The sequence below is a fragment of the Centruroides sculpturatus genome, unplaced genomic scaffold (genome assembly GCF_000671375.1).
Source record: "Centruroides sculpturatus isolate CEXI.00-Female unplaced genomic scaffold, Cexi_2.0 scaffold1393, whole genome shotgun sequence".
Taxonomy (NCBI): Eukaryota; Metazoa; Arthropoda; class Arachnida; order Scorpiones; family Buthidae; genus Centruroides; species Centruroides sculpturatus.
Genome location: NW_019385616.1, coordinates 50,947 through 75,993, shown reverse-complemented (window position 1 = coordinate 75,993; position 25,047 = coordinate 50,947). Strand labels below are relative to the sequence as shown.

Sequence of the window (25,047 nt, the reverse complement as noted above, 5' to 3'; positions counted from 1 at the left end):
TTTTTTTTTTTGTTCATTCGCATTAAAATAACAGTCATTGTATAAGATCGTCCACATTTGCGAAAGCACAAGAGCCTAATCCCGACCGTGACATCAGTCTTATTAATTCACGGGTGTGAGCCAGTGCTAGTTCCAGAGGTGGCTGACGAGGCAATTTCTGGGATTCTGTAAGAGAAACAACAAAAACGGGCTTTTAAAAACGGATGGAAGATTAGATGCTATACGATTTTATTACTGAATGCCGAAAATATTACAAATTTTAATAAATAATTTCCTTAATAATTTTTTTTTTAAGAGTAATANAAATTTTAATAAATAATTTCCTTAATAATTTTTTTTAAGAGTAATAACATTATATACAAGACATTTAATTACAGATTGTGATTTAATTACACTTGTGATTTGCCATATTTAAGTTCTTGCGTACAGTGTCTTGACAGTTGCTTGCAACAGAACAACTGACATCAAATTGAGTTTGATGTCGTGGTCATGCTCCATAAGACATTGCAACTAAATTAAAGATTAAACTATACTATGCGACACCTTACGAATGTCTTTGCGTATGAAATACTTTAAAATATTGCCATCAAGCGGCACTATGGCACAAACTGTCTGACAATACATTTGGTTGCATCACATTGATAAATGCTATACACAACAACTTAAAATTGGGCTTTAAGTAATTAACATTAAATTTCCTAAAATAAACTATCTGTGCCGAGCTGTTTGGATCCGTCTGCTGTTTTACTAGTAACATATATAAAACTGATAAATTTATTTACCAAGAATGGCACTATTAAGGGCAGCACAAACTGGTTCTCGTTGTACTGGGTCAAGCTGAAATCCTACCGGACTATTCCACGGATCAGCGTAAGCTAAAAGACTGAAGGCATCCTGAGAACAAAGATTAAGATATATATTTAATAAAATATTCATTTATAATTAGAGTTAAATATTGATATATTGTTTCCATCTGTATATATGTAATGTAACTCATTAAAAATGATTAATGCAAAAAGAAAAATTATCCAAAAATTCATTATTATGTTCACAGATCAATCCAAATCCAAAATAGAGCTTAACCCAATTTAAATTTTATCTCATTTCCAGTTGGATATCGTCATGGAAACTTTTCAAACAATTATTTATTTATATCTCACAAGCCATAGTAACAAGATTGTTTGAATTCACTCTAGAGATGCAATCCTTGTGGCAACTGATCATTCACGCATCAGAAAAACAAATTTTTTTTTTAATTTTTTTTTTTTTTAACTTCTCCATCACAGCAGTTTATTCAGCAACCACAGCTACTTACACAATTTGGTGGCCCAGAAATTTCTAGGGGCCTTCAATCAACCAGGAGAACATCGAAAACAAATTACAGGTGCAATGATAACAAACTGTTTGCGGTTCGGACCGAACGGCAAACGAAGATGACTATGCACTGAGGGGGATGAACCGAGTGCAGTGGACCGATAAAGATCAATAAATGCTCCTCTTTCTTTTTTTTTTATGTTTTTTTTTTTTTTGTTCATTCGCATTAAAATAACAGTCATTGTATAAGATCGTCCACATTTGCGAAAGCACAAGAGCCTAATCCCGACCGTGACATCAGTCTTATTAATTCACGGGTGTGAGCCAGTGCTAGTTCCAGAGGTGGCTGACGAGGCAATTTCTGGGATTCTGTAAGAGAAACAACAAAAACGGGCTTTTAAAAACGGATGGAAGATTAGATGCTATACGATTTTATTACTGAATGCCGAAAATATTACAAATTTTAATAAATAATTTCCTTAATAATTTTTTTTTTTAAGAGTAATAACATTATATACAAGACATTTAATTACAGATTGTGATTTAATTACACTTGTGATTTGCCATATTTAAGTTCTTGCGTACAGTGTCTTGACAGTTGCTTGCAACAGAACAACTGACATCAAACTGAATTTGATGTCGTGGTCATGCTCCATAAGACATTGCAACTAAATTAAAGATTAAACTATACTATGCGACACCTTACGAATGTCTTTGCGTACGAAATACTTTAAAATATTGCCATCAAGCGGCACTATGGCACAAACTGTCTGACAATACATTTGGTTGCATCACATTGATAAATGCTATACACAACAACTTAAAATTGAGCTTTAAGTAATTAACATTAAATTTCCTAAAATAAACTATCTGTGCCGAGCTGTTTGGATCCGTCTGCTGTTTTACTAGTAACATATATAAAACTGATAAATTTATTTACCAAGAATGGCACTATTAAGGGCAGCACAAACTGGTTCTCGTTGTACTGGGTCAAGCTGAAATCCTACCGGACTATTCCACGGATCAGCGTAAGCTAAAAGACTGAAGGCATCCTGAGAACAAAGATTAAGATATATATTTAATAAAATATTCATTTATAATTAGAGTTAAATATTGATATATTGTTTCCATCTGTATATATGTAATGTAACTCATTGAAAATGATTAATGCAAAAAGAAAAATTATCCAAAAATTCATTATTATGTTCACAGATCAATCCAAATCCAAAATAGAGCTTAACCCAATTTAAATTTTANCTGTATATATGTAATGTAACTCATTGAAAATGATTAATGCAAAAAGAAAAATTATCCAAAAATTCATTATTATGTTCACAGATCAATCCAAATCCAAAATAGAGCTTAACCCAATTTAAATTTTAGTTAACCGAAACAAGCTGACTACTTATAAGTATAAAAAGTTACTTAAATGTAATAAAGAATTTATTCCAATGCACTACAACATATTGCTTTATTCACAGACAATTCCATGTTTCTATTTTATTGAATACAATTAAGTTTTAGTTTATTGTTTCATTGTTTTTTGAGAATAGTAAACATGGTGTTGCTTATCGGCTTTTGAATATATTGATGCAATTACTCCATGTAATAAAAAGTACACAAATGGTGTAGCACAGTCTCAGAAAGGTTGAAAACCACTGATCTACAGAGTGTTTTGAGAGTCTTGGCAGGAATGTTGTGATGTATGATAGCAAGGACAAGTCTACATTAGTATGTGAAAAGTACACATTATTTGACAGGAAATGAAGCACCTCACAATCTTTAAATGTTCCAAGCCCCGTGTGAATAATGTGAAGTGCTTGACCAAGATTCACAAAATGACACGTTTGTATATTTGATGTATAAAATCAATCTTTTTATATACAAATTCAATTAAATTCTATTTACAAATAGAGCACATGTAACAAAACTTTGGTAATATTTATTAAACAAATATAATCAGGCACTGTATGCTAAATAATACTATATAAGAATAATGAAATTCAAATATCGAAACTTCTTTGGATCAAACAGGTTCCAATTCCAATTATTTTCGTCGGAACCAAGGTGAATTGTGAAAGATTACTTTGTCAAGAAAGACAAGAGAATATAATACAGTGTAATTTGTTCTTTGTAACAAATATCCTGTCTTATCCAAGTTTTTGATTATGTGATTATTTTCTAGGATAACTAGGACTCTACAGTATAGATCCTGGTAAGATTTGAACAATAATTAAAAGAATCAGATATATATTCTAATTAAAAACCCATAAAAATCTGGCAAAAATTGAAAATGATATCTCAAAAATTTTGGGGCATACTAATTTGAAAAATACTTATTTCCAATTCAATTACTTATTGTAGTAGTTTATAAAATGTGATTTTACAATAACTGGATGTAGACTCATTTCTGTACAGTACCTTCCATTACAAAATCTACAGTATGTATTAGCAATTTTAATTTAAATAATTGGATAATATTGTAATGTTTTATTTTAAATTAAGCAATATTTTTGCTTGTTTGAATTAAAATAATTAAATCATTGTACATTACTATAAAACAATATAACAATAACTTAAAATAAAAGTATTAGATGATAGTGGGTGACCAAATAAATTCACTTGCAAAAAGCAGACCCGGCAATACCACAAGCTGGCACCAGCTTATTATTACCCTGCTACCCACCGTAAGAATCACTTCAAGCTAAGTTTGCATTGGAATACGAACCTCTACAAAGTGGATACGAACTCCTGTTCGTCCCGTTTTGAAGAGTGTTTGACCAATCGACTTTTTACAACTAATATTTGTACCCATTTTGACCAATCACATTGTTAGTATGTGTCACGTAGTACAATGTGGACAATATTTCATTTCAGTCAGTGTCTGTATTCATAGTGGTTCATACAACAACATAAACTAAGCTTAAATCTCGCTAATTTAATTACTAAGTATGTGAGAAATAACATTTGAACGTCCTTGCCGAAAAGCCATTTGTTCGATTGCCCGTATTGACGACACTAAGTAGTTAATAATTGTTTGAATGATTAAAACCATTTAACGCTAAAAATTCTTTTACCTGTAATAACTTTTTATTTGTTTCATTTGTACCGTGCTCCCGTTTCAACTGGACACTCATGATGTGTAATTCTCGACCGAACTGGAGCATTCTCTCGATTGCGGCATGACTTCTATCACATAACTGTTTTCTTCCGACAGGTTGATCGATTTCTACAAAAAGTTTAAAATTAAAAATCTGTCAAATAGTCAATATTTAGTTAAATATCAATAAATAATAAAATTATAATTACAATGAAATTTTTCTTGTGCCATTATGCAACTCTAATTAAGCCAATATAGGTGACTAAGAACATTCAAACTAAACTAGACCAAAAATGGATGAGAATAAACTACATATTATTAGTTTATTATTAGTCTACTAGCAGTTTTGTAGTATGCTGGTACTCAAAGTTCAAAACTCCTTAAGAAAAAAATGCATGTGGCCAACCCAAATCCTACAAAGTTCAATTACAGCTCTCATCCGGAAAAGGTCGTTCACCATTGTTTTAAAGCGCATCATCACAATACTGTATGGCATTTACGGGGAGCCATTCAGTGTTTGTTTGATCTTGGATGTAACAAAACAATACAACTTGCTTTATTTCAGATAATAGTTAATAGTAAGTTTGTCAACCCCATCTTAAATAGAATACATGACTATCAAACAGCATTGTTCTATCAAATTGTTCATAAAACTTCACAAAATATCACCAAGAAACTTTTCTTTCATAAGCCGAAGATTCAAAAGAAATGCAGTTTGCAAACAACTGAAAATATTCAAAAAACAGTAATCAATGGAAAAGGTTTAAGTTTTACATATGACATTGCAGTTTTTCGTACAGTAAATGCTGAAAACATCCCGAAATCCAGAGGAGTGAGGTCGGGAGACCTAGCAGGCCGAATTCTGTGGGATATTATGCAACCGGCAAAGAAGTATTCCAAAAACGGGAATGTCTGCAAGTGAGGATAATGCCATCTACCGTAAAGTGGAAACACAGGACATACAACTTACGGGTCTGGTATACAATGTTGCATGTATAACTTTAACGTAATTACAAATTTCTCACCACACAGCAACTTTTTGAACACTCATACTCCAAGAGTATTAGCAACATGTTGCTTCTAAGACAATGTCCCATATGACAATGCCTGGCAGCCAGCTCAAATAAACGTACTCCCAAACAAAGCGGACAAACCAATTTAATTGCGTATGCACGTCTGGAATAACGATATTTAGCAGTTAGCACCCACCAGGCAGCGTGACCTACACTCTCAAGTGAGAAGTGACAACTAAAATAGTTGCTACCTTCTGATGAGAATCTACAAGAATTTTTTTTTTTTTGCAGAAAAATTGCTGAAAAATTTGTAAAGATTACCAATTTGATGACTTTTTATAAAAATGGTAAATTGGATATCCTTTCTTTTTACAGAAAATTTGCATTCAATTTCCATAAACAACTTTCAACAGTAAACATTTGCCAGCTGCTATAATTTCCAATCTCCCTCGATCAATGCTTCCAGTTTCCTCAACATTATTATTTTGGAAACTGTCAATTTGCCAAATTTTAGCTTTGCAGCTATCGACACGACGACTTTCCCTTGTCATAATACTTTACGATTTCTTCTGTAATATTGCAGCACACTGCTTTTCCAAGTGTCATACATCTTACTAATTTACACGAAATGAATATTACTTTGTATGTGTAACATGCAAGTAATAAGCAGATTACATCCAATAATATTTAATAGGTGAGTATAAACATTTCATTTTTAGTAGCATCTGAAGTTGCTGTCACCTTTAAAAATGTATTTCTTCGATAATTTACACAAGTATTTGCACTTTTATTGAGTTCATTACATTTACTGATGTTACAGTTTAACAAAGAATAGTTTTGTATCTTACAATCTAAAATAAAATGCCGCTAATATTCAAGAGACATTCGAGGTATTTTTTGTTCGATTTGTATGCATAATTTACAAGCAGGTCCTAAATTAAATTTACTATATTCTACTATAAAAAGAAAAAACAAAGATTATCTTCTTTGTCGTATAAATGCCAAGTATTTAATATAACAAGCAAAACAATGAATGTAAAAAAGAATTATGCACATCTAAATATTGGTTTAAGTGATGACATTTATTATATTAATTAAATTATCAACAACCGTGAGCCAGATAATAGTAATTTTATTCGTTTAAAATTTAATTTATAAACTATTATCTATTCACAGTTCACTATTATCTGCCTCACGGTTGTTGATAATTTAATTAATATAATTATACCAAAGGGCTAGAAGCAATTTTTATAAGGATGACATTTATATTTTAAGAAAAAAACACCTTTCTGTTTTAGTAATACAGTAGTTTATATTAATCGAGTCGATCAGGATTACGTTCTTATGACAACAGATAGCTTAATAACTACTCAAAAATATATTTAAATGTCGGGAACAAGAAAACTTCTCTTAAAAATATGATACTCTTTATTTGATGCTAACTGCCGTTTCTATATTAATAATTTCTTTTGATTCAAAACATACTCTAATGACAATCGGAATCAAAACATACTCTTACAATGAAACCGAACACAGTTTCATCAAAATCAAAACATACTCTTTAGTTATTTTATCTAGATTACGACTACATACAAAGCAACTATAGCCAAAATTATATTAATACTCTGCCTAAAAACCAAGAGGTATTTTACCAATGCCATTATACAATCGTTTTGAAGTTTACATACATCTGGAAACAAAAATAAGACAGAGTTAGGTAGTGTAATTGGCAATGCATCTGCAAATTATGTGGAAAATGCAGGCTTGAGTCACTCTTCAAGTCAATATATATTCTTCCAGAATCTTCTCAACTTTATCAATTAAATTTAAATGAATCAAAATCATTAAACAAATAAATAAAAATAAAAACGATCATTCCCGAGAAGAATTTTTTCTAAAAGGGGGTGATGGGGCACCAATGCTTTCTCATAAACTACTGTACAAGACGCAATTCACATTCTGTAGTTGAGTTCGAATGCACTGCCATTTCCTAATATTAATGTATAGACATACATTAATGTTAGTATGAGGACATTCAGAAAATAACTTCCCCACTTAATAAAAATATACTGTTGTAAGTATTATTCACACATGTTGTTTAATCACTCGATCAACTGCACATGATGCTGTACAACATTGTGTGTAGTCGATTTAAAAAACATAGTTGCTACCGTATGAGGTTGCAACTATGTTTATTGAGAGAAAATCTTACGTAAATATGAATAAACATATTTCATTTCAATGGTATACAATGCTGTTAAACAAGTTTTATAATCGAAATCCATTTTTTCTAAAACGTTATCATAATGTTGTAAAAATTAAGCATTACAGGCATACATGCTACTTCCAATTTAAACATATAAAGACATTTATTTAAACTGGTAGTAATCTGAATGGAGGTTAGTCTAAGCCCAGATTTATTTTGTACAAACAGACTTTGATGTTAATGTCAAGTGAACGGCATTTAACCCTATGTTGTTCTCATTGTGTCTCCCCAACATCATACAATCAGAAGAAAGAATGACACTGTAGATGATTATGTTGTGTTTCTTCTGACCATTTAAGACAAATTGTGACAAAATCAAAATGTGGTAGAGAAAATCTTGCAAAAGAAGAGAAAAACACATTAGCAGAGAGATTAAAAGTCAAAAATAGAGCTTTTAACTTCTCAGATCTTTGACCTTTCTGCTCTGTGGATATTAAGATGGCCTTTTTAATCATATCTAATACACATTAGATATGATTAGCCATCTCCATCATGCTCTGGGATATCCAAAATTCCTGAGGTTACTCGCCCTGCTTCGGTTCAGAATCCCTAGAGTAAGCCAATGCTTTAACAGTCTTGACCATTTGGCCATCAAAGTACGCCGTTGTTTTGAACAGTAATTCAAATTTTATATGTGGTATATACAAAGCAAAGGAAAATGATTACCTCAAATTACTACAGATCAGTACAATACAAACATATTGTGCACATCCAGTCTAATGCTTAACACAAGGTATGCCTTAGGGCTAAACTTCCAGCATTACTTCACATCAGAGACAGTGCTTGGAGTCTTCATTTAAACAAACAATTTTGGTTTGGTCTAGAAAGATTCTTCATTAATGGATTTACTGTTGGAAACAAATCCATAACACACAAAGTCCTTCACATCAAAAAAGCCATAAGAATTACACTTTTTCTTGGATCTGTCTCAAAAGAATTCTTTTTGCCCCAATAAAGAGGACAATTTCCACATTGGCACATTTGATCAGCCAGTCATATATGAAATATTAAATTTCACTACCAATAAATTGACCTGTTCAGAATATACGAGCCTTTATAACAAGTTCTCCATTGATGAGTGCACATTCTTTGCATCGATCATCTGTTAATTTTCTTGGGACAACGTAAAAACGGACGCCACGTATTTCCGAGTTGTCACATAGTACAGCACAGACCGAACAAAATTCCTAAAATATCAACAAGACTGTCTGTTGATTTCCTACTAAAGTCAGTCTACCCGAATGGAGATCGTCATCTATTTGTTCGCAGCCTTCTTTAAAACTTGGTTCTGTTTATTAAAGTTGTAGCAAAAAATCAAAATGTAGCTAAATTAAGGCAACACAACATCAATGTCATCAAGAAATTGATAAGTAATGTCAAAAGTTAAGTTTATTCTTAATTCTACTATGTATTCCTAGCAAAGTCAATCAAAATTCTCCTATCTTAAAGAAATAAATACAGATTCTTCTGAAAAAGAATACTAACATTTTAAATTACTGCAATTATGTTAATTATTACCCAAGAAATATGCATTATATATCAAAAATTAAAGTAATTGAGTTTCATCTAACATTTAAACTTGTCTACTGCCTCTAGGGAGCTCCCTAAACAAAAATGGCAACATTGCAACCGAGAAAGCATTCCGTGTCCTACAACCCGCTAACTCGGAATAGGTCTTTGTTGGATGATACGAATTTCATGAACAATTTCAAAGCAACTTGCCGCGTAAGGTAAACATTCCTTTGTAAAGGGTCAAGTTCTCACTAAGGTAAAGTAGCAATTGACATTTTAAAAAAGATTAGAAATATCTACATGTCAATTTTAAAGAGATCAGCAGCCTCTCTATTTATGTTGAGTCGGTCCTATGGTTTACGTTTACGGAGACATTTCTGTTTTGACAAGATCGATTCAATTGAGTTGTCATTCGCCATCACATTTTTGGACTTCAGAGATCGACGCCGACATATATTATCGGATCCAAATTGAGTTTAAAATTTCTTTGTATATGTTTACATTTTTGTTAAAAAACAAACATTGCACCATGAACATCAGAGTTAAGTTTTTTTCAGTAATTTATCCCTATAAATAAACAAACTGTCAAAGAAAAACTATTCCATTCAAACGAAAAGATCAAGAAACAATATCTTTAAGGTGAACTTAAAGAACTAAATCATTTGCAGGGAAGAAATTTGGCAGCCATGGTTGCTCATGCTTTCTTCAACATATCTTATGGTAGATTCACTTATAAGAAAAAAGAACATGAAGCACAAATGCAGTAATCACATATTTTCATGTAATAATACATTTTTTTTCAATGCACTAACTTTAACACTTCAATGTACTTTTCTTATCCAACCTGCAACAGTTGCAAATGAAAAGAATGGAATAGACCGTAACTCTCATAAATATGAAGCTTCTACCGAACATTCCGGCATTCTCTCTAAGCTGGTTTACCTAGTCAATTAACTGGCTAAATATTTCCTCTGCCAATTAAACGTTTATTAATTTTAAAAACATTAAATAAAAATATAAACAATCAAATTGAGAATTAATGTGTAGTCAAGCATTGTAGTGCGAGTTTTGTTTCCTTCTTGTTAACCGAAGTTTATTAGGGAATCCGCACTAGCAACCGACCAACACCAAACATCAACAATATAAAATTTTCCCAGGGGAAAAAAATTATCTGACATTATAGACAAGACTAATGATTCTTGAAAACAGCTCGTAACTTTTCTTTCGATGGCCAGACGGCAAAGCATTTAAAGTGGCAGCCTCCCACTCGAAGAACCAGGGATCAAATCCGGATGGGTTAAAAAAAAAACCCTGAGAGAATTTTTCAGGGGCAGTCCATCCTGATACGTCTACCCCGTCCCTCACCATCCAACTTGGGCCTGGCCAAACCTATAAAGGGCTTGCTAGAAAAAGGCACTTTTAGTGCCCAGGGCAGAGTTGCATTTTTCCTCTTCATTGTTAAGATATTAGATACCAATTTATCTTAATTCAAAAGATAGAAAAAAAAAGAAAAAATTCAGCAATGAGTTGCTTAACTTTCCCAGCAAAAACAAAAAAAAAAAAAAAAAAAAACACTTTAAATTGTAGTGGCATCATCTGTTATGATAATAATATAAAAATTTTTAAATTAAAATTATTTATTATAAAATAGCAAAATGCTTAATTTTGAGGGTAGAAATGAGTTTTATAAAAAAGTGTAAATACTAATAACAAGTAAAATCTTTGTTAAGTCTGGCCCTGCTCGAGATATAAAACACGACCCTCTCCATCTCCCTTCTACTCAAATTTAATAGCGTTAATGCCCCTAATACACAAACCTCTCTGCAAAATTTCAGAAATTTTTGGCAAAAGGAACAAGAGTTATTAAGCTTCAAAGCGAGTGAACAAAATTGTGCCTCTCCCATACACACTAACATCCAAAAAACTCCCAAACTTTTTGCTTTTTGATGTTTTGAGGTCCTCTGAGTCCTAAAATGTAAAAGTTTTGGATCATTTTTGACCGATTGTTACATATAACAGGGAAACTATGCCAGTCTGTTTTATTACTTCTTGGCTTTTATACATAACAGGCAGGAAGTACTAAAATCAGAGTATAAAAAAAAAATGGTTTTAATTAAAAAGTTTAACTACACAACAGAAGAATGATCTATAACATAGATATAAAGTTCACTAAACCACACAACCACATTATAACAAATATTACAACTCTTAGCAAAGGAAAATGCAACGCAAACGAAACAGAGAAAACGAACTCGAGTCCTCTAACCGTAGCGTGCAATATTTTCGATCTCGTCGACTTGCGATTAGAATATTTTGTTCTCGTAAATAATCGATTGATGCTTTTACTGCTTATTTTGTCTTATCGATCAGGAATAAAGGGAGGAAAAAACAGTTTGTCGCATTGAATTCTCATTTATCGAGCACTCATAAATCAAGGTCGCAACGTACAAAAAAGAAAAGGAAACTGAATGAGTGATCTTTATTATTTTGCAAGTCAGAAATTTTGAATTTGTGTCATACTTACATAAGAATCTAGAGACGATCGGAATCTTCATTAATTCTCAAAATTATCGCTCGGCGACAAGTAGGCGTTTTTATGTTTATCTATATTTAGCAACCAATTTAAATTTTGTGAACAGTTGCCAATTTGTATTTTTATCTAGCAGAGCATTATTCAAACTCCAAATTTAATGTAAAGGTTAACTAAATGGCAGCTTGAGATAGTTTTACTGTAGATTAGTTTTCACAATATTATTGCATCTACTTTTATGTTCTATGATATTAATCTACTAGAGCAAAAAATTTTTATATTAAAAAAAAGGAATTAACAACATTAGAAAAACAGACCAAAAGATTACAAGCGCTACTTTTTATTATGCAGTTTACAAGTTGAATTTGTAGCATTAATAGAGTAAACTGCACGGGGCTTTTCAAACTTTGTATTTGTGGACCAGTATTTTTGTGAAATAAAAAATAAATAAATAATTATAAAATGAAACAAACAGTTCAAATGCATTTTTTTTTTTGTTTTTTACTTTAAATTTAGACCGAAATTAGTAGGAATAATAATGAAATTTAGTTCTAATCATTAAAAAAAAAATGGGTTTGTGGGCAATTTTTTAGTAGTTTCTCCACGACAATTTCCCCAGTACACCCAACACCAAGTGTTCAAAATAATAACAAAAACATAATACTTTTAAGGGTGTTTTTAAATAGTTTTATCATTGTAATCTTTAAAATTATGAAAATCTGTGCTAAATCTCGCCACAACACTAATAAACTGGTCCGTAAACAGTTTATTACCATGCTGCAAACCAAAACCATTCGTCGTGGACTACAATTTGAGTAGCATTGGTCTAATATGTAGTTAATTATATTGTGACCAGTTACCATTTCCATTCAACACTCGACAATGCATTAAACATTGACTTTGACAGGTTGTAAGGTTGCGCGTAGATCAAACTGAATTATTCTAGAATATAAATATGGGAAGAAAAATGAGAATGAATAGGTCCAGTCAATTTGTAAAACTATTTTGTGAATGATGTAACTGACACTTGCAAGTCATCTGAGTATTTGTTTATACTGTATTTACAGTTTCACCTGCTATTCTTTATATGTTATTAATTACTAATTGATTATTCTAAATCTAACAATATTATGTAAAATTCCCAAATGAATTTCCAATTACAACCAGTAAAAACATCAGAGCTGTTTCACAAGTTTTGTAATTAAAAAGGTAAATACTTAAAAGATTGTCTTCCAAAATAAACGCTACCATTTGAAATTACCATAATTAGGTTTATTATCTGAGAAGTATGCAATGTACTTGGTGTAACCGTCTGAGTTTCTTCTCCCATCTGCATTCAAATATCTTGTTGTTTGCTGCCTCTAAGAACTGCCTTAAATGAAGACAGAGACTCCACAACAGAGAAGGCATTTTCCATAGTCGGAATTGCTCGTCATCGTGCAACACGAGTAATCTGCAGGAGCCATAACATTGCGGCTACCAAGGGAGGAGTGATGACATAAGCCATAGTGATCATAGGAAGAATTTGAGTATCAGTTGGACATGTGCTGTGAAGTGAATGTGTCAAGAACCATAATGGGGAAATATGAAACTTTGACAGTTTTCAACTGTTTTAATGTACCGGTACATTACAACATTCTTGGATAATAATTAATGTAATTAAAATAATTTAAAATGGTAGCATTCTTTTTGGAAGACCCTGTATCAGTGCAGAAAATAATATTATATAGTATAATCTATTGTCTTTTTATATCTGAAAACCGATCAAAACTAACAACATAACTAAACTGTATCACAAATGATGTATATACAGTCAATCCCATTTAATTGGACCACCAGTTAATCAGGGTAGCTGCTTTATTGGGCCATATCTCAAAGAACGGAAAACACCAAACTAATAAATTAATACATAATTTAATCACTTAATGGAGACAACTTTTCACATAATTGGAACAGTAGCAAAAAAAAAAATTTAGCAATTTTTGATATATTTAAGGGATCTTCCAAAAATATGTAAACACTATGTAATGTACACTAATGTTGTGTAGGTCTAACGGTTGGAAGAGACAGCAATTTTGTCTTTTGTTCAGGCAGTTTGGTTTATCCGGAGGGAGTCAGCATAGCGGGATGTATTACACGGGAATCCCGTCTGAGATGGACCTGAATGCAAGCTACTGACCCAACTACGGATTAGATTAGACAAGTCCTTTAAAAGCAAAGGGACAAAGATCCCCAGACAATTTTTCAAGGTCTCTCAACCGAGTTAAAGACAGCTAAAGTTCCCTTTGGAAGGTATTATGTGCATAATTACATCTAGATTAGGACCGCAGCCATCTATCTGATCATAGAGACCAGCATCCAAAGCTGGCATTTTCTACAGACGCTCCTGCCAAAGTGGCCCATCTCCAAGTAAAGGAAACTGCCCAAAGGAAGACTGTAAGGTGACTTTTGGACGAACCCTTTCCTTTCTCCCTTCCTGACCGAACAGTCAACCCTTGTGTACGCCACTACAAATACTGTATTTGGCAACACTAGCATGATGTGAATCAGTTATCTATCGTTGTGAGTCTGGCAAATTTATATTACAAATATTTTCTGTATTTTGGTTTAATAAAGCATTAAAAAGGTACATAATTATTATTGTTTTTACCTACTTATTACATATTTTATTTTAAAATTTATTATTAGTTCATTTAATTGGGGCAACTGCTTAATTGGGCCAAAATGATTTAGTCCGAACATGTCCCACAATTAAGCAAAATCAACTGTATTATGTATTTAAAACAAAAATGAATATGACAAGAGTTGGTAAACAAATTAGTTACAATTGGAAAAGTATGGACATACAGCATAAATCAATTTTTCTAGAATTGTTGGAAATCAAACAGGAACATATTTATAATTTTGTATTATAAAAATGTTCAATTATTATTTCTTACAATTGCTTCACATCTAGTTATTTCACAAGTTTGATTGCAGACTATTATTATCTGCGTTAAGAGACTTATTACACTGGACACAAAGGAATTACACTATTCTCCCATGTGTCAATTAATTAATAGTAAAAGACGACGACTTCCTGAGTTTGCTGTAATTCCTTTACAACTGGAGTAATAAGTCTCGTATTTAAGGAAAATAATAATAGCCCACAACAGAACTTATATTCAATTATTATGATTTCCTCTTGTTCCTCCTCTAATTCATCAATAAATTTGTATATACAGTAGAGCCCCAATTATCCGAACAGCCACTTGCCCTCCTCTCTCCCCCACCGATGTCACACTGCAATTCTTTTATGTTGTGCGACTGCACGATTGGCAGTGCCTATTTGCAATGACAGATTCAAATTATCAGTAGGATGCTTCTTATACGTTGATGAATAATAAACACAGTAGGATACATTTCTTTAAGTGTTCCATTTATCCGAATCACCTTTGGAACAAATCAATTCGGATAATCAGAATTCTACTGTATCATATTTTCTAAATTCTAATATGCATTTTCAAACCAATTTTTATTAGTCTAAATGGAGAACATGCATTACAATCGAAGATAGTGGTTTTGCCCAGGATACTGTGACACTCTTCCGGGTTTGGGAGTGCTGCAGAATATAGTGCCAAGTTGTATACTACGAAAGGTAAACAAAGTGTAATAATTACAATGATGAAGAAGTAGGGAAGCCACAAGGAAGCAAAAAAGATCACCAAGATGCAGTACCACTAGTCAAAAAAAGATCGGAAAAAACCAGTCCAAGGCATCTTACGTTCACGGTCCAAGTCGTCACAAGTAGACAGTTACCAGAGGCAGAGAGGGACATGTCTGCTCTTGTTACCACTTCACCAACAGGAAAAATGGTTGGTTAGGTAGGGTGAAACAGTCGTATGTTTGTGTGTGTGTTATGAATTTTAAGGCCATTTTCTGGTACCTGGCAGGCCAAACATAAAAATGAACCCCATTTTCATTTTTCTCAGAAACAAATACATGCAACAGCCCTCAAAACATCATTTATTTTGCATATGATTTGGAAGGTTTCCCTTGTAAGTGCAAAACTGTATAAACGAAATATGTGTAACTGAACTGTTTTATAACAGAGAAAGTACAGTGCAGAAAATATTTAACGTATAATTGCAAAAAACATATAAATGGGGTTCAAACATATAATACAAATAAACTTCTATTCAAATATATATAAATAATATAACTTTCATATTGTTCTAATAAAAAATAATTATAAAAAAGTTATCCTTACCCATACTATTTTCTACTTTATCGTTTTCGTGACTGCAACCATTTTGATAGTTATCCGAACCGGTAATTACAGTACCATTAGTTATGGACATCATAGTCCTAGACACACTCACGTGATCATTAACATTGGAGTCCATGCTCTCCATTTCAATGTCCGGATCGGGATTGGAGAATTCACTTCGGACGAATTCCGAATTCCCGTTTGTAATTTCTCCATTTAACACATTATTAGTTGCATTCATTTGTTCTACTGACGTATTATTATTTACACTATTTTCTGAAGTCACTGGCACAATTGGTTTGGTTGGTATGATCTGAGGACTGTGACATCGCGATACAACGGTAGAAACATGAGCTGTCCTCTGTAGGTATTGTGTAGAATAGTTAGGACTCATGCTGGGCGAACTCTCCCGAGACTTCGGACTTCTACCAGATCTGACTTCGCTGTCTGTTCCGTTTACCATTTCTATAAACTGACGACATTTAAGCATAAATAACAAGTTAGGATTACGTTCTAGAAGACCGGGATATAGATTTTGCGTTGTTTCGATGGCTTCTCCCATTCTACCTGCTAATACTAATTTCTGTATCCCTGTAAAATATACCGACATAGAAAACTCATTAGAACAAACTTCATATTTAACAAATTTTTATATATTTTAAACCAAAATAATAATAAGTAAAAATATATTTATATCAAAAATATATTGGTTCATTTGTGAAGACAAGCATATCTGAATAGCAGTTAATATTAAGGAGAATGCACACATTCAATATGGCAAGGAAAAGTGGTGTTGCAAGCGCATCTTTACTGCACGGCAGCACAACCATGTGGTTGTGCTGCCGTGCAGTAAAGATGCGCTGGTTGTGGCAGTAAAGATGTGCTTGCAACACCACTTTTCCTTGCCACATTAGCAGCAATCCACTTACATTTCGGTGCATGCATTCAGTATTCAAGATAGCGAATGATACCGACACTGCTGCTAGCCACATGTTTACAAATTTTGTTTTGTACAGCTTACTTTAGTTAGATAGAAGATTTTGTCAAAGATTCAAATGAAGATTTTGGATTAGAGATATCTTCTTGGATCAAGAAAAAATTGGTGTACAAAATACGCTTATTTCTCGATTAAGATCTCTCCATAAACAATACTATTTCGAGTGAGATTCGATTGTTTTGTTCTTTGAATTAAATTATATGACTATTTGTGTAGAATTTGTGTTAAATTTATTATCTTTTCCTCTTAGCAGCAGTTGCCACAAAAGATAGAATTCAATCAACTTTTGTGGCACGAGAAAAGTGGCAGGAAATAGACTTCTGCAGGGAGAAAAAGTGATGCCATTGTGCCGCTTTTCCTCGCTGCATGTGCATCCACCTTTACAGTATAGTAATTAGAAATCTATTGTCAGCATAACCACAACAGATCTGTAATTACTGTAAAGAGTATTCTGAGAGAACAATTAACTTTAATTTAAAGTTAATAAAGCAAATTATCTGATTGGATTTCATATCCTACCGGAATTCAGAATGATCAATAATCAAGTTATTTCTTATGATCAAAATCTTTACCCAGTCCTAGTTTAAAGGAGCTTTATTAGCTTCTGCTTCAATGCTACTTCTTTGCAAATCTGTGCTATTTGTTTTGCTAATTTTTATTATTTTAAATACCATTATTTATTATCAGTTTTCAGTGTCCATTAATTTGGAACTTGCCTGAATTTCTAATCATACTGGAAATAGAGTGCATATATTAAAAGAAAAGAGACACATTATGAGCTGCAAAGTAACAAGAATTTCATCCATATTCAGCAGAGGAAGTAAACAAGCTCATGTGTTATTAATTAACAAGTAAAATTCTGATAAAAATTTATTTTGAAGTTAAATGCCCTTGAGAGGAAATAAGAGATGAGATCCACTCCCTTTTAATTCAGAAAATTATCCCATATGTTGTAGAATGAATATTTAACTCGTCTTTGTACAGTTCTGATAACCTTTCCAATAGTATTGGTATATGAATATCCAGCAGTTTCCACTGAATACTCACAGACACACCATGGGTCATTAGCACGTTGGAATGATGAATAGGAAATGAATGAGAACCTACAAGAAATACATTTTTTACCACCTGTACTCGATGTAAAAATTAGCATTTCATGCTTTCTATTCATGCCATTTACATGCACAGAGTGTCCTTCTGTAGTAAATCGATTATGCACTACAACTTTCCCTATATCATGCATAGTCTTCGAGACAGGAGCACTAACTTCTGAATTTTACTGCTAGAGTTGCTAAGAATGGTCTCATCTTGTAGCACAATCACTTTGTTATAACTATACATCACATTTGTAACTGTAGCTATCTACATTTGTCAGTTACAAAAGGACTTTACTAAATAACTCTTTTAAGTTAGTAGAAACGTTTAACTTTACTATGCACCCTATACAGGGTGAACCAAAAGTAGGTAGACAGTAGGTGGAATAATGTTTGTTTTAAAGTAAAATATAATAAAATATAAAAAGTTGCACTTCATTAATAGATTTATAAAGAATAATTTGTCTCTCTATTTAACAGCCAAGGTTAAATAAATATTCTATGAATATGTTTTAATCTGTCAATCGTTTTGACTGCTTTTGTACCTCAAGTTCTGGCTACAATGCAATATTTACAATGAGAACTGTTACTACATTGCTACAATGGAGCAAAGCTGAACGATGAGAATTAACTTTCGGATAATCAAGTGATATATTCTTTAGAAAAATCTTTAAAAAAGATTCCTCATAAGACAATACATATCATATGTGTCTTTATTCCAATCCAGTCCTTTCAAATGCACATTTGAGGAATTAACAATCTTACGGCAGAATCAACCTTTTATTGTAGGCTGCTCGTCTGCACCTAAATGTAAAAGAGTTAAAAAAAAATCCCTCTGGCAGTGGCACTTCATATAAAATTAAATAAATACATTTGAATAAAAATAAATATAAATTTATCCTGGCTATATTTTTATATCAAATGATATATTCTTATTTTCACTGTTACTTCACTAATCATCAAGTTCTCCCTTAAATAACTTTTATAATGCAGTTAATATGATGGTTATGATTGTATGGAAGTCAATTTTTCAGCAGTTAGTTCCATAAATTTATTATAGGACTTTCAAAAATATATTCAGCAACTTTTAAATAACTTTTGCATTCCATTTTCACTAGTAGAGTATTCTTTAATGTAGTTAAGATTACAGATTAGATATACGTACAGTACATTATCATCACAATTATGACGATTAACGAATTTATCTGTTTAAATAATTCAATTTATTTTCAATAATTTATTGTTTATATTAACGTTTAAAAAACATTATAAATATTCAATATATAAGAAATATATAATTTAATTTATTAGATGCAAATAGTTACTTGAGTCTAATATGTATAGAGTGTAGCCAAGCTATCAAGTTCTCAAGCAGTTCTAATAATGGAGGTATGATCTATTTAATGATGGCGTTCCTGTAAGATTATAATGAAGCTGAAAAATTTGTGGCTGCCTGTATCTTTTCTACATTTGGATATGTTTAAATACATAAATACCTATGACTGTGTTATGTAGAGCCATATGAGTATTAGGTTATACTATAAAATATTTATCTAAGTATATATTATGGCATTCACTTAACAAACTTGCTTAGCAATGTATTTCTTGGGATGTAATCCCATCATTAAGTGGGACACACCTGCAATTATTAAAAAAAAAAAAAACATTTTAATCCTGCTTTTAAAATGTTTATTTTTGTTAGAAAAGGAAAATTAAAATGTTTTATAGCTGTTATATTCAGCAAACTGTCAAAAACATTATATAAATCATAAATTTTAAGATAAATAAATTAATGAGTAAATCTATATTTATTTATTTTATATAGGTAATGTTGCTGAGACAATTATTGCCATCGCCAATACAACAATAAACAAATCCTATTAAAATAAATACTAAAATACTAAACAACAATAAATATATAAAAACAATAAATTAAATAGAATAAGGATTTGATTTAAGGATAAAATAATTAAACACAATCTGTGCAAGTAGAAAATTATTTATTATTGAAATAAGTTAAGTCAAAATGAAATAAAAATGCTTAAAAAATGGATATTACCAGAGACTTGCTTATAAGATATTTATACAGTTAATCATTTTACAATGAACAGCAAATTAATAAGGTTGCTGTTCATTGTAAAATTGACCTCAAGTCTATTATTTTGTTATGTAAAATTATTTACTTACTTTGCCTATTTTTGATAGAACAAACATCTTCGTCGAAAGTCTGTCCCGTACTTCGTGAAAATGCTTCGGCCGTTGAACAATAACCGTGATGTACTAAATACGTCTGGACAATCCTGCAAAGAAGAGAACATGGAATTATAGTAGATATAGAGTCTTATCTCTTGACTATAAAATACATGAAATAGTTATCCCCCATTAATGAATACAGGCATTAAAATTAAAAAGCTGTTGAAATATTGAAGATGAAAGAGAATTTAACAAGGTAGATTATGAACATCTTTCTCACATGTTGTGCCGATATTCACAAAATAGATATTATTTGATATAAGATCATAAACATTTAGAGACGACAGATATATCCAAAATTAATAGATTGACTGGAAAATATAAAACAAACCCAGACAAAACAATCTGTTTCATGCAGTATGTGACTTATTTACAAACTGTGCTTCTCTGTGCATCAAGACAGAAGCAAGATTCATTGCTAAAAGTGATGCCTTGCCATTTCAAGACAGTCCACGATTACAATGTAACCATTAATGAAGATACTGTCATAGGGCATTACAGTAGTCAGCATAAGAAATGCAGTGAATGCATTTCTGCTTCTGCAAGTCACTTTGCAATTAGACAGTATGAAATTCCATTCTCAATATGTTCCTATCCTTGTCTGGAAAGTGGGGAAAAAGGTCATTAGATCTGATTCCACTTGTCTTGCTATTATGTGATCTTCCCTTATAATATATAACCAAATATATATATATATATTTGGTTAACCCAAAAGGATAAATATATATGGACAGAAAATAAACTATAATGTATTTCAAACTCAAGTCTAAAGCACTCTCTGTGACAAGTAGATAAATAAAAAAAGTTTTGTTTTAATTTAAGTTAAAGTGATAAATAATTCAAGTAACTTGAAATACAACTTGTGACAACAAAGAAGCAATACAAAAGAACCAATTGCTTACTTTATTTAATATCATTTATAAAATTTGACCAAGGAAATATAATGTTTTAACTGACAAGTTTAAATGAACAGTACTAAAATAACAATCATAAATCTGTTAGTTTTTAATATGTTGACAATGAACAAAGATCTAATTATAATATTGTTTTTATCTTATCCGATAAAACCCAATTGCTTACTGTATTAATAAACATTAAAAACCATTTTAAGATACTGGAAACAATGGTTCTTAACCAAGAGTGCACATATCCCTGGGAATGCAGGAAACTTTCTTGGAGGATGCAAAATTTCTAAGACATCTTTTCTAGGAAGAAAATAAAATTTTTCTTTCTTTCTTTAGTTAAATTTATTAAGTGATAAAAAAAAATGCAAGAAAAGATTACAGTCTTTTCTTAAAATAAGATAATAAAAATGCACAAATATCAAATTTAAATTGTATTATTATTATGTATCTGTTTCTCAACAACTGGTTGTATTACTGGTGTTGTCCATTTTACACCTCAGATTCTTCCCAAAAATCTAGTAATGTATTGATATAGAAAGTGTGGCCTTTTGTAATTGGCCAATGGTGATATTTTCCAATTTTCAGATCTAAGTACCAGCTTAGGAGTTTTGGAACAGAACTCTGTGTGACAGTGACTGTTGGTTCGTGCCATATCCTTTAGATCTTATTATTTTTGTGTTATTGGAATGTATCCTATTCAACATATACTAGTGTCTACTGCTATAATGGACAAAGTCAAGGTATAACTACATGAAGTAAATGTTTTGTTTATATACTGTTTGTGTACATATTTGCATTTAAGAATTAATTGAATATGTGACAGATGTTTAGAATGGCAGCTATCCATAACTTCATTATTTAGGGGTACAACTCTACTCCCCCAAAAAATTGAGAAGTTTCATTGGGGAATATGAGAGTTCATTTTAAAAATTCAGAAGGTATATAAACAGCTCAAGAGTTAAGAATCACTGCAGTAAAACACAAATTAAATAATTAATTTAGGTAACCAAAGCCAAATTAATGGGCTAAAAATGGCTATAATAATAATAATAATAATAATAATAATAATAATAATAAGNCATCTGTGGAGGATGGATAGGGTGCTTATTGTACCTGTTGTTCTCTCCTGTACAGGTGTGATACCACACACGCTACACAAAAGCCTGGGAACATTAGAATTGAGTAGAAATACATACATAACACTACAGAAGGCCACTATATTGAATACATGCCATATTGTTAGGAAATTCCTAAATACAGACACTGACACTGACACACACACTTAATTTTAGTTTTGTTTTGGTTGCTATGCCTTGACCCTGGTCTGGCATAGTACACAGCCACCGGTGTGTACCGAGTATAACCCACTAAACCCAACACATAATAATAATAATAATAATTTGAGATAATTTGGTATTAGAGTTAGGCGTTAGGTGCCATCTCATGCTAAATTTAATAATTATAATTTTAATTAAATATTTAAATAAATTTAGAACTAACTGGAAGAAAATAATCAGCCCGGAGTGGGACTCAAACCCACAACTCCTGCTTACCGTGCAGATGCATTGAAAATTATGCTACCTGGACCTCTGGTCCAGGTAGCATAATTTTCCGGGTAATTGGCAACGTATTATAGCTGTTTCTAGCCCATTAATTCAACTTTGGTTGCTTTAATGTTTATTGGGTTAGCTGATGTTTGTTTATATATTAATGTAGGTGTTAAGCCAAGAGAAAGATGTATATAATTATAGTAAATTATGATTAAATTCATATTCTACTGTACGATACCTGTGAAGAGTCTGCCATTCTCCTTGTCTATCATTTACTGGAAATTTTTCAATAGTCATTCTGGTTTGCATCCTTAACTCCTGAGAGACAAAACATTAACAAATCAATTTGCTTAATAATTATTAATAATTATGTCTATATTAATTTTTAAATTATAAACCTTATTATTAGTAAATAACTTATTCATAATTATTCAATATTAATAATGAACACAGATTAAAAATGTTTAGATAAGATAAATAAAAATAAAATGCTATTTTTTATCCCTAGAATCTTTCAAATTCTTCCGCGATTGAGTTAAATAATTTCGACCTTATTAAGAATTTATCGTGTAATAAAAATTTAATTTAGTTATAACTCTTTAGATTTTGCAAAAATGTAAACTGCTTATTTACTTTCATCATATCTTCGATGTCGAAAACAAACGGAGCTTGTCCGAAATTTGCGTCTACGACTTCGCCGGGTGTCTGCAAACCTACGGTAGGATATAGATTTGGCTGCAAATAAAAATTTCTCCTTAATATAACATTACAAAAAAAACAGACAATGAAATATCCTGAATAATAAAAACTATTAATAAAATCTTATAAATATTTTGGATTTAACTACGAAGTCAAAGAAAATATAGGCTGGTCCAAAAGTCAGTTAACTGTGATGTATTTTAAGAAAGGTTAAAACCAGCTTGGAATGGCTTTAAGATTCCATCACTTCCAACAAATTGACTTTTGGTCCACCCTATTTTAACCATTTGCAATACTAAAAACAATTCAAAATAATAATTTCATTAATCTTTACGGTATTTAAATAATTTACTGCTTGATTTTCATTAGCTTTAGAAATCGATAGTGTAATTTCTTTAATAAACACAACTAACTCAATAGCAAATTTCAAATACCAAACAAACAGCCGAATTCTTTGTCGGACCACGAGACTAAACAATTATTAAGCACAATGTTGCTGTTGAGAACGTATCATACAGGAACACTTTAAGAGGAAAAAGGGTTGCTTTATTGACTTGGACGGATATGCATTTATTTATATCAAAAATATATTGGTTCATTTGTGANTAATTTTAAAATATTCTGAAAGAAAAAAATTGGTCCAAAAGTACATTTTTAAAATTTGCATGAAATTTTCAGTTTTAATACCAGCATAAGACAAGAAAACACAAATATAACAGTACACAAATTTGTATTTTTCTGTATTTATATTAAGCTGCAACTGTCAAGCTAGCAAACAATGAAAGCTAATGTAAAACAATTATAGATTAAAATAGGTAAGACGTTTGATGGTAATTTGTTCTAACTATTGTTACATTTCTTTATACACAATTTAATTAGATGAATTATTTTATAGAGAGTATAACTAGGTTAACAGTCAGCAATATAAAATGCTACAATTTTTTAACCATCTTTCACAAAATTATTAAATTACTTATCTATAATGTTTTATTTAATATATACAGGATTTTCCAAAATGAATATTCCATTTTAAATTACTGTAATTATGTTTATTCTTATCCGAGAAGTATGTGACATACACAATCGAAAGAGTAACTGCCCGAGTTTAGTCACCTACGGGAGGTGACTAAACTCGGGCAGTTACTCTTTCTCTGCATTCAAATGTCTCATCATCTGCCAACATTAGGAAGCTCCATAAACAAAAATGGTGACTACGCAACAGAGAAGACATTTTGTGTTCTGCAGTCCACGAAGTTGTGTCAATGACAATTCCAAAATGTCCCTGTAAATGATTCTAACTTTGCAAACTAAGAACACAAAACACCTTCTCTGATGTGGAGTCACCAATTTTGTTTACAGTGCTTCCTAGAGGCTGAAAACAACATGACGTTTGTATGCAGATGGCAGATGAAACTAACAGTTTCTCTAATGACGTATGGTGAATACTTTCCAGTTATAATTAACATAATTTAATCCTGAAATATTATCCAATAAATCTTGGGCTCAGTTATTTTATCACCATACTATTCTTAAAATTGCAAATTTAATTCAATACTCAAGTATCA

The 25,047-nt window shown here is 31.5% G+C and overlaps 2 protein-coding genes across 3 annotated transcripts in view; both read right to left on the bottom strand.

Annotated features, from left to right (window-relative positions):
* On the bottom strand, positions 1-951 carry LOC111640614 (ran-binding protein 10-like). Its single transcript, XM_023386649.1, has 2 exons — positions 783-951; positions 1-165 (listed from the first exon to the last, which is right to left on the bottom strand). Exons 1-2 carry the CDS (start codon positions 934-936, stop codon positions 35-37), a joined length of 285 nt encoding a protein of 94 aa, XP_023242417.1. The 5' UTR covers positions 937-951; the 3' UTR covers positions 1-34.
* Positions 952-1,515: 564 nt separating this feature from the next.
* Positions 1,516-25,047, bottom strand: part of LOC111640615 (ran-binding protein 9-like) — a 72,645-nt gene continuing 49,113 nt past the window's right edge. Inside the window, exons 5-11 of one of the 2 annotated variants that reach the window (XM_023386650.1) lie at positions 23,417-23,518; positions 23,022-23,101; positions 20,263-20,375; positions 15,985-16,575; positions 4,392-4,543; positions 2,255-2,366; positions 1,516-1,683 (exon numbers count right to left, since the gene is read on the bottom strand). In XM_023386650.1, the coding sequence (XP_023242418.1) occupies positions 1,553-1,683; positions 2,255-2,366; positions 4,392-4,543; positions 15,985-16,575; positions 20,263-20,375; positions 23,022-23,101; positions 23,417-23,518 (1,281 nt within the window). In that variant the 3' untranslated portion in view covers positions 1,516-1,552. The remainder of the gene's footprint in view (positions 1,684-2,254; positions 2,367-4,391; positions 4,544-15,984; positions 16,576-20,262; positions 20,376-23,021; positions 23,102-23,416; positions 23,519-25,047) is intronic. The other variant, XM_023386651.1, reaches the window with a different exon arrangement.